This window comes from Nycticebus coucang, chromosome 11 (assembly GCF_027406575.1).
Source record: "Nycticebus coucang isolate mNycCou1 chromosome 11, mNycCou1.pri, whole genome shotgun sequence".
In the NCBI taxonomy this organism is placed as follows: Eukaryota; Metazoa; Chordata; class Mammalia; order Primates; family Lorisidae; genus Nycticebus; species Nycticebus coucang.
The window spans coordinates 69,800,864-69,812,567 of NC_069790.1; the positions used below are offsets into that span (position 1 = coordinate 69,800,864).

The window sequence follows — 11,704 nt, forward strand, 5'->3', positions numbered from 1 at the left end:
AGAGTGCTGTGATGTCATAGCTCACAGCAACCTCAAACTCCTGGGCTTAAGCGATTCTTTTGCCTCAGCCTCCCAGGTAGCTGGGACTACAGGTGCCCTCCACAAACGCCTGGCTATTTTTTTTTGTTGTTGTTGTTGTAGTTGTTTGTCATTGTGTTTAGCAGGACTGGGCTGGATTTGAACCTGCCAGCCTTGGTTTATGTGGCTGGCGCCCTACCCACTAAGCTACTTTGTTGAATAGTTTTAATATTATAATAAACTGTCAATAAAAAAATTGACACATTTTTGTCAATACTCTTAAGAATCAATGGCATGTTCCACAGAAAATCATTTTGCAAATTATAGTGTTAAGGAAAATTAAGCTAATAATTATGTCATAAGAATTAAATATTAAACATAAAGTTAACTTAAAATCTGAACTTACAGTTTTTCATATGCTACATATATTATTGGTAATCAGGATGATAAAATATCTATGTTTTTATTTATCTCTATCAGAACTTCATCATATAGAAACACACCGCAAATATCCCTGTATTCTAGTCACATTTTCTCTTATTTTCCAGATATTTCATGTTTCTCCCTCTCATTGTCCCCACTGCATGCTGTGGCTTTCCTTCATGTTTAATTCCTGAAATTTCCTTCTCATTCTTAAAATCTCAACTGAAGCATCTCCTGTTTTAGGAAACAGTCTGTGTTCATGTGCCCCTGGCATCCTAGGCTAGAGGTGGGAAGCATACCTCTTAGAACCACTAAATCACAGTGATATAAAAGCAGAACAGAGACGACTTGAAACTGAAGTCTTTCATGAATAAGCCAATTCTTGACAAGCAGATGACATCCCTTGATATTTATGTGTGTAGATCACCAGAATGGTGTAAAAGATACCAAAAGTTCTCCATTCCCAAGGAATAACCCATTAGAGTTTATAAATATTTATGCCAATAACTGTAGTGTAGCTGTCCTAAGTATGTAGTACTGAAATAGAACTGTGGAACTAACCAGAATATTAAGCTGATTGTGCAATTTAAAGATTATTAATAAAGACTAGAACTTTTTGGAATGTTTAATTTTTTTATTACGAAAAATGTTCCAAAAGTCAACATCTCTGAGTTAATTGGTGATTCTTTCCTGATCTCATAACCACAAGGGAAAAACATATATATACTTCTGAGTTATTTTTACCAAAAAGATAATGTATTAGACTCCTCCTTTGGTAACGTTCATAGAGAAGCAGATGAAACCCCTTTTCATCAGATCAGAGTACTATAAACTTTAAGAAATTTCTTTTCCTTTTAAATCCAAGTTCTTAGTAACAACAGCTGTTTAGTTTTTCTTCCAAAACACATACTGTGAGGAATAGAAATTAAAACTGGATATATACTCTTATCCTCCTGTGTGGCAAAGGCCATAAATAACTGTGGTCTTAGTCTGGGAATCTTCTAGTATTACTCTCTGAAGCACTGAACATCTGTACTCTTTGGAAATGTAAATCGAGAAAAATTGTAAGCTTTCCTTGTCTCTGCCAAAACAAATAGATTCACGAATTTTGGATTTCAGCAAATAAATGCACTAGTATTTATAATTCTTTACTAGTATTTTACAATTTCCTAGAGGATATGTCTTTCAAAATTGTTTCACTTCATAAATGAAATATTGTAATATATTGCCAGTCTTATATTGAACTAACAAATTCAAAATAATTTTTATTTTAAGTTAGTATATCAAAACTAAATAATGCTAGTGAAATTAGGAAAGATTACACCAGCAATATTGGTTGCTACCACTGAATGGTTTTCAGGGTTTAAATAAGAACTAAATTGTTCATTTTTCATAATCAAACACTGAATTAAAAGAGGTCCAATCTTTTTTGTTTTAATTATCCTATATTTGTAGCACCTACCTTCACAAGGACAGATGAGAATGCACTTGACTGTGCCTGTTGGGAATGGGTATTGGTATATAGTGACTGAATTCTTAGAGTCAGACAGAAGTAACATTGATTTCATAAAATTGTAATCATGCTATGAAACAAATGTTTCTGCTACAGTCACCAAATAGTCACCTTTTAGATAAAAGAACGACTGGCATCCCAGTTAAGTTCATTTCTACATTTTCTTCTGCAGTGCATTTATTTTGAACAAATGGAGCCATAGGTTTTGCATTAATTGGCAGTCACTCTTGCTGCACAGATGTTACTTGTTTCTCTTTCCTCTTTCTCATAGAAATAAACATATCTGTGGAGGATCATTGATAAAAGAAAGTTGGGTTCTTACTGCAAGACAATGTTTCCCTTCTCGGTAAAGTGTTTTTAAAACTAATATTGTTCTGAGCTTTTAAAATACAGTAGAACCTTTATAGTTGACCACCTCCCTACAATGACCACCTCTACAAGTTGACCTAATTTCACAGACCAGATGTGCATTACATGCAGGTGTCAGGACAGTAGGCCTAGCTCCTTATGTTGAGCACTTACTTTTTTTTTTTTTTGAGACATAGTCTCAATGGTCACCCTAGGTAGAGTGCCATGGGTCATCATAGCTCACAGCAACTTCAGTCTCTTGGGCCCAAGAGATCCTCTTGCCTCAGCCTCCCTAGTAGCTGGGACTATAGGCACTCACCACAACCCCTGGCTAGTTTTTTTGTATTTGGTAGAAACAAGGTCTCGCTCTTGCTCAGGCTGTTCTTGAACTCCTGAGTTCAAGCAATCCACCCACCTTGGCCTGCCAGAGTGCTAGGGTCAGAGGCATGAGCCACTGTGCCTGGCTACCACCTCCATATGTTGACTAGGTTCTTAGAGTCCCTTGGGTGGTCAACTTGCAGAGGTCCTACTGTGTGTGTGTGTTGCACATATATGTCTTTATATAGCTTTTATGGTTAGAATGCATATTTATTTTATAGACTTACTCGTATGGGGTGAACAAATTAATTTCTTTTTAAAATTTAGCTTACAAAACATACTTTGACTTCATTGATATTTACTCACAGGGCACTACTTTAGTTCACCTCTTTTCACAATTAACATTATTGTCACTTGGGGGGAAATTTGCTAGAATTATATAAATAATTTGTATCTCAACTTGCTACTCACACCCTCCATTTCAATATTCAATAGAAATCAGTTTTCTGATTATCAGCAGACCTTTTTAAACCTGACTTCTTTCTCACTGTACAGTCAGCCTCAGAATCATTCTGGGCATAATTTTGAATGACAGTTGGCCTAAGGAAAAGATAAGGAGACAGCATTTGCAAACTTAACTTTCTGCTTCTCCTCAAGGTCACTTTGATTTTGTTTGTGCACAACTTCAATCCCATTACCGAACCAAATATATACATACTTGAGATACATAAAATGAGATTTTCTGTAAAATCAGGATTCGGGTAGAGCCCTTTACCTGAGAAATCTTCACAAGGGACTTACTCTCCAGCAAGCAAAATCAAGTTTTTAAATAGCCATTTAGAATTCAGCAATTTAAAAGCTATTTCTGCTTATGTATGCTCGTAATATTCAGAATCTTCTGTAACAAATGTGTTGCTCTTTATTATACTTTGACCCGTATTTTACATTTAAATTGTTTATCTGCCTTTACAAGCTAAAACAACAATAGATGGGACTAATTATGGTCACATAATTTTGAGTTATATTTTCCATTTAAAATTTGTACTTAGAAACAAAGACTTGAAAGATTATGAAGCTTGGCTTGGAATTCATGACGTCCACGGAAGAGGAGACGAGAAACGCAAACAGGTTCTAAATGTGTCCCAGCTGGTATACGGACCCGAAGGTTCAGATCTGGTTTTACTGAAGCTTGCTAGGTTAGTTACTTGAGATTTTTTATTTTTAACCTAGACTAGCCTCATTGAAGCTTTTTCCTTAGCTGTGTGTCTATTGCTCCTCTCTTGCATAAATTTATTAGAAAAGCATATGTCACTTGTCTCCTATATACGCATATGTCTGTGTAGGTATGTGTATGAGTTTGTGTGTGTGCAGACGGTGACCGATTTTTTGCAAAATTTTCAAAAATGAATGAAGTTGAGCTGAAAATCTAACCAATCTGCTTTAAAACTAAAGCTTAGTGAGCAATTATTTGATACCTTTAAAAAGTAAAATAAAAAATAATAGCATTAGACACTCTTAATATTATAGCAATAAATGACTCATTTCTCTATGACCTACTCCAAATGTGCCATTATATATTAGGCATTCCTGTTATTTAAGAAGCAAGACTATCTTCTCTGTAATGTCACATTCAACATGAACATTACATTTAACTATGTGCATTTAGTGTTCTGTCCAGTTGAGAATCCTCACCACTCTGTTTGCTCTTTTCAGGCCTGCCATCCTGGACGATTTTGTCAACACGATTGATTTACCTAATTACGGATGCACAATTCCTGAGAAGACCACTTGCAGCGTTTATGGCTGGGGCTACACTGGATGTAAGCTGGCTTTTGAAAGATGAGGCAGCACTTCATTTCTTTTTTAAAGGACACATTAGTCTTGTTTCTTACACTTCTCTCCTTTCCCTGTCACTTACTGTTTCTTTTCTGCACCATGTTAGTGATCAACTCTGATGGTCTGTTGCGAGTAGCACATCTCTACATCATGGGAAATGAGAAGTGCAGCCAGCATCACCAAGGGAAGGTGACTCTGAATGAGTCAGAAATATGTGCGGGGGCTGAAAAGATTGGATCGGGACCATGTGAGGTAAAAAGGAGGGGCCTTAACAAGGAATGTCATTGATAACTCAGCTTTTTATTTTTACTTTTTTCTATTTATTTTCCTCAAATCAAAATTATTGTTGATAGCCTATTCTAAAAGAGAGAAATTGAGAAATATATCCTTGTGTTATCCTTGTGCATATCTTTAACTAAACAGTAAGAAAACCCAGTCACCAAACTACAATGACATTGGTCTCTCAAAAGGAATAGTAAGTGAATACAGCTATAACACTAAGGAAAACTGTTCAAATTGAGGTACCTCAATCAGTTTGATAGAATAGCTTGCATTTTTATGATGTTTTTCTAAATTTATCTGATCTTCCCGAATCTCCATAAGTAAATTTTATTGTTAGTGTTATTAAGCGATAATATGCTTGGCTTTAAACGTTTAAATCTGTTCTTGGGTAAACTGGTGTGTGTGCGTGTGTGTGTGTGTTTATTTAAACACATTCCATTTTTAAAAATCTAAAGGTCAAAGTTTGTGATTTTAAGAGCTTGGAAATTTTTATTTGTTAGGCAACTTATTTCAACTTGGCCGTGTTCCTATCCCTGTTTTACATAGACAAACTCTTAAACTGGTATTTTAGATAGATTTTGAATATGAGAGACATGTTCTCCAAGCCTTGGAGCTGTGGGATTATGGAATTCCATGTGTAGAAAAGCAAGAGATGAGTTTAATAATAGCAAATGTTCTTTGATATGTAGGAAAATGCATGACCTAAGTATGGAGCATAAATATGTAGTGAACTGCGTATGTTATATACCTTACTCTGAGATTTTATTCCTGAAGCGAAAATGTTTACTAAGGAAGAGTTTTTAGAACTGCTTTAAAATGATATGGTTGGTAACAAATGTATAATCAGTTTCAAATTTGGTGCCTTTCTGGTATATCAGAATTACTATGTTCATTATCATAAAGGGAAAATGCATTAGGGAAAATAAATATATAGTTCTCTAAAAGCAATTGGAGTTCCCTGAGCACAAAAGTTTGAGCAAGCCCCAATCTTAGAGATAGATCATCTAGGAATATGTAATTAACCCTATTGTCATTACTGAAAATGACTTGACAACTGCTTTTCAAGAAAAGCCTTTAATCTGGCTTGTCAATGATACATTCCTCATTTCCTTACGTTTGCACTGGAGTATTTGTCTCTTTATCCCATATTTGTTACTTTTATTTTTATTGATAACACTTCCAATTATTCTACCACTTCTTAAAAATGAATTTATTCTCCGGAATTTTTTTTAATACATCACACTAATATTTAAATAAACTCACTTAATCAATGAAAGAAAGAAATTTAAAAAAGAAATCTCCCAAATGTTTATAAAGTAGCCGTAACATCCCATTTAGTGAAAGTCTTCAGACTGAATCATGGTGCATTTGTTCAACAGTAAGTTTGAATACCTATGTGGCATAATTTATGCAAAGTCTCTTGCAATAAACTATTTTTCCCTACTGTTTGATTTTCACAGAATGTCAATGGCTATCTTCTTTCCACAAGTATCACAGAAGCAAATTTTGCAATGTTTAATTTTATTTCACCATATTGTTGTTAGGGGAAAATTAAGGTAGTCCTATACATTCTCCTTCATATAAAGATGTCAAAAGCCATTCATTGCATCCTTAGGAGGCTACCTGGCACGTGAAAGTGATATAGCACAGTTGTAATGGTTATATACGATGATATATATGCCATTTATTTTATTCATTATATATTTGTATGCTATTTATTATTTATTATAATGTTTATTTATTTTATTACATTCATCTATAAATTAAAATATATATAAATATATGTATATATACTTAACAAAAATCAATCTATCTATTCCTTTCTCATCTATCTGTATTTGATGACATAACAGGGTTATGATACTAGAAATGCCATAAAATCATAGGCTACTCTTCAGGAAGGAGGTCGTAAAATATAACTATAACTGTATTAACTGCTAATACCACAGTCAGCAGAGGAACATTCTTTGCTTTGAAAAGTAATTCCTAAATAATAAATAAAATTATTTTATTAACTTCCTGGGATTGTTTTGGTTTGGGGGGTCTTCTCTGAGACAGAGTCTCACTTTGTCACCAGAACATAGCTCACAGAACCCTCAAACTGTTGGGCTTAAGAGATCCTCCCATGGAGCTGGGACAATAGGCGCCTGCCACAAATTCTGTATGTTTTTAGAGACGGAGGTCTTGCTCTTGCTTAGGCTGGTCTCAAACTGCCGAGCTCAAGCAATACACCCACCTCTGCCTCCCAGAGGGCTAAGATTAAAGGGGTGAGCCAATGCATACCAGCCTTAATTACATATTTTTTATTTAACTAGTTACAATCATCTTGGGAAGGCTTGGTGGAAGGAAAAAAAGGCTTTAGAAATAAGAGACAATTTAATGCAGTTTAATCATGAAAACTATATGATTACAGTGGGGTTTTTGCTTGTACTTTTCTCCATTTTTCAAATTTCTGTGTTAAATATATATTGAATATCATGAGATCAAAATAAATATAACATATACCTTATTTAAAAGGTATTAGTGGTTATGTGTTAATTCACAAAGCACACTTTAAAGGATGAGTGAATATTTTGGAAAAGGCAAGTCATTCTTAAGTGACTATTACATGTGATAGAATACTTTGAACTTTGTACTTACCTTAGTCTTCCTCCACTAATTCAATAGCAAGACAAACAGTGGTCTAGTATACCAATTTTTACACCTTCATATTTCAGATGCAGTTATTCTCTTTTGTGTATGTATGTATCTCTGAGATGCAAATATTATTATTTCTTATGTCTAATAATATTTGGTCGTATCTCTTCTTCCTAGGGGGATTATGGTGGCCCACTTATTTGTGAACAACATAAAATGAGAATGGTTCTTGGCGTCATTGTTCCTGGTCGTGGATGTGCCATTCCAAATCGTCCTGGTATTTTTGTCCGAGTAGCATATTATGCAAAATGGATACACAAAGTTATTTTAACATATAAGGTACCACAATCTTAGCCCAAGTAAGTGTGTCTGAAGCATCCATCAATACAGCTGTCTTTTACATGAAGATTTCAGAGAATGTGGAATTAAAATGTCACTTAAAACAACCTAAGACAACTACTTGAGAGTCATGTTTGTTAAAATACTCATTAATATTTGTGGGTGTTTTCTGTTGTTTTGTTTGTCAGTGTTATTTTGTAAATGTTGAAATGAGTTAGGGTACATGCAAGTGTAGTAACATATTTCCTGAAGATACTTGAATGGATTAAAAAATGCAAAGGTGTAATTGCTGGATGATAAAAGATTTAATGGAAAAGATCAATTAATCTCTCTATGCTGCTTTCCAAGGTTAGTTCCTTAATGATGAATAAACCATAAGTAACATGTTACTTTAACATCACCAAAACATTTTACACCTTGGGTCCTTAAATTGTAACTCTGTATTAAATTATAATTCCATTTCATATGTCATATGTTATAGTTCATTCATTTCTCCTCACTGTATATCTTGCAATACTGGTACACAAACACACTTTTACAAAAATACATAATCATGTACATATGCCTGGGGACATATGTGCACACACTACACTATAAATTGTGGTATACCTAATGTAACCACGAAATATTTTGGAAGTATATACTTATCATATTTCCTCAAAAAATGGAAATTTCTAAAGACCAGTAGGAGCATTAAAGAAAGATGAAACATCAAAATGACTATTCCATCCTCTGTACATAATCTTCAGATGACCTTCATTGGTTGGCATTTCGGATATTGTTGTGACCTACAGAGTTAAATAGAGTTAATGCAGGTGATTACATGTATTTATTCTCTCCATTATTTCATGTAGTTTCTTCATCTTAAAGGAAAGAAAGTAATTGGTCTATTTTTTTCCTTCAATTTTAGGGCCCCTTATTTATGCAAAACATTTGTAAATCTGTTTTCCTAAAGTAATTCTTAAATCTCAGATAAGGGTTTCCTTGAAAAAATTTATAAGTGTTTTGGTCAATAAAAATGTAGCTACAAAGGTTAATTCTTAGACTTTCTGCTGTAATTGGTTTCTAGCCCAGTCTCTTTTTAAAATTTTAAAAAATATTTAAAAGGAAAAATTCCATATACCTTTAGAGTTTTATAAATCATGCATTAAAGAATATGTTGGAGAATCATGCATTAAAGTATATGTCTAAGAAAAAATGAAAATACCTTTCCAAATCTGGCAGTCTTCTAGCCTAACAAAGCTTTATTCAAGTAAAAGATAACTTGTAAATGGAAGAATCAATTTATCTAATCTCTGTATTCAATTATTTTTTTAAAGTACAGTTGAATTTGCTGAATCAAATATTTTATCAAGATATATTCATTTTATTCTTATTTCATTTTATAAAATCTGCCTAATGCCATCAGCAGTCAATATTCACTGAAATTTCATATTCTGTATAACAGTCAAATCGTTGTATTTATTGTTGTATTTGTCATACTCAGCTATCCAGCATGTATGTGTTGTGAGATGGGTCAACAAAGAATAATATGATAAGCTTTAAATTTTCACAGAATCTTCCTGTACATCTTCCTAACGTCTTTAAAGAGAATTGATGTGACTGCTTTGAATCCATTATTCCCGTTTCTCAGACTTGGTTCTCTTAAGTGATCTTTGTGAAGGCCAAGTTTCCAAACAATGCCCTGAAAGCTCTCTAAGATATCGTTCAGTCCATAGTACAGCAGTTTTAAGTCTACTGGAGAGCTTAGTCCACAGAGTATACACAGTAAGTACCACATCCAGAAGTGTTTACACAAAATGTGCCATATATTTTGTAACTTGTAGTAGAACCAAAAAGTGATCCAACTAGTTGACGGTCCATTTCATCTTATCTGATTCTGTTTTTCTTTCCCTTTTATAATACATCATTTTGATGAAAACACATCATAACTTCAAAAGCATATTGGCAAAATGTGAAATATTTTTCATAGTTTCTTTTTGCTGAACCAGCCCAAATTTTGTCATGTACTAATATTTGTAAAACATTTATAAAACTTGCAGTACTGTTAAGTATTTACATTTAAAAAATACTTCCTTTGTGTCTTTTCCTTTAAATTTTTGTGGAAAGAGAGAGGATTACCTAAGTACAAGATGCAGCTAACTGTTTAGACATTTTGAACACAGTGTTTTTTATTTTGTTAAAGGGTTAAGAACAACATCAGTGAATCATCAAACATGGTGCACAAAGCAATTCTTTGGGAAATTTCCTTCGTGATAAAGGGAAATGGGTGGAATTGACAATGAAAGCTGATGAACAAGCTCCACGTTATTTTAGCTAGTAGGACAGGGTGCAATCACGTTTTTATTCGCTAGTGAAAAATGCTAATTACTTGGGTTTTTTCCTAAATAAACGAGAAAAAAAAAGTCCAATTTATCCAATAATGCATTTTATTTTGTGTCATGGAAAAAAAGGATCTTTAAATCAGAAGTTTTCAATACTGTTTTGGCTGTTCTCATAATGGCTATACATCGTATGCTGTTATAAGTGTAGACACTTTCTGATGTCTACCAGGAATTGAGATGTAAAATTAAAATATTTGTCATAATGCCTCTGCCGTGCAGAAGGGATAATAATCCTTTTGTATACTTCTTTTTAATTTTATTATAAATATGTAATGACTTTTACCTATTTGCTGTGGGCAGGACCTCAGTAAAATGGTTTATATTGAGTCAATCTCTAGTCTTAACAAGCTCTTGCTTGCTATCTAGGTGTTTCAAACTATGGGAAACATGAGACACTAGAAGGCAAGGAAAATAACAATAATGGCATGTGATAGCAAAATTGTATTTCACTTATTCCTGTGAATATTTCTTGTTGGTACCAATGGTACTGTACAAAGTGAATGTTATAGCCACAACATTCTCTTGAAAAGAACACTGTCAAGAGGTAGGAAATTGCTGTTACGCATTTTTGTGTTGTTTCTAAACTTTAAAAAAAAAAAAAGAGGAAGAAATACTGGTTCTGCAATATGGAGATCAGAGATAAAGAATTTTAACAAGGTCTCATATGAAAAATTCTTTAATTGATTAATTCGAGATCCAAATAACTCCGTTCAATTAATTATATCCCACATTTACAGACTCATTTGATAGTTAAGGGTAAAAGGGGCATCATCTTTGTCTTTTTTGAGCAAATAACTTTTAAATGAATTACTTTTTATGATAAAGTCAAAACGGAAGTTATCTTTCAACATTCAACTGAGTTTAGAACTAAGAATTTACTAATAAAAAAAAGTTAAAGTTTTCTGGATCATAAAAATCTTGACAGTGTAACTTTTAAGTAGGTTCATTTCCATTTACACAGAAAGTTTCTATCTTTAGGAAACTGAAAGGGAATACTGTGGATGTTATGACTGTTTTGTGTGTAAATAGGAAATTGATAAGCTGCCTATTATGTGGTATAGCTGGATGCTTACCCAAAAAAGGGAACACTGTGGTTATGACTTGTATTATAAAGTCTTTGTAGTTAATAAAGTTGTTATTTTTATAACCATGATTGTATTATTATTCTTAATAATAATAAAATATTTTATCAAAATGTTTCTCTTCTCTGTTATATACACAGGTATGATTGTGTTTGTCCTAGGACTTTATTGCAAAAAACAGCAACAATAGTGATTTCATTGTCAGAAATTATGCATTCTTATTGTAAGAAATACCTTATAACTTGTTTATAGAACTAAGACAAAAATCATTCTTATATTCCAACATCTATCCATGGAAATCTAAGTGGTCTAAAGTAAACCTTTAATCTCTCTATGCGTTATGACTTGTCCCACTATAAAATATTATTATTTAGTTATTATTCATATTTGTCAGAATAATTATATGCTGTGCTTTCCCAACATGTACAAAGTGTTATATAAATTATCACCTAATTTCTTTTCTTATCTCCCTATATAATATAAAGGTGATTTAAAATTATTTAATTATTCATTTGGGGGTATTT

The 11,704-nt window shown here is 33.1% G+C and overlaps 1 protein-coding gene across 2 annotated transcripts in view; it reads left to right on the plus strand.

Annotated features, from left to right (window-relative positions):
- The window catches only part of HGF (hepatocyte growth factor), a 75,099-nt gene extending 63,804 nt beyond the window's left edge, over positions 1–11,295 (plus strand). For both annotated transcript variants that reach the window (XM_053553422.1, XM_053553421.1), the window contains 5 exons: positions 2,226–2,300; positions 3,670–3,816; positions 4,334–4,440; positions 4,563–4,708; positions 7,553–11,295. In XM_053553422.1, coding sequence (XP_053409397.1) covers positions 2,226–2,300; positions 3,670–3,816; positions 4,334–4,440; positions 4,563–4,708; positions 7,553–7,729 — 652 coding nt within the window. In that variant the 3' untranslated portion in view covers positions 7,730–11,295. The remainder of the gene's footprint in view (positions 1–2,225; positions 2,301–3,669; positions 3,817–4,333; positions 4,441–4,562; positions 4,709–7,552) is intronic.
- Positions 11,296–11,704: the final 409 nt, after the last annotated feature.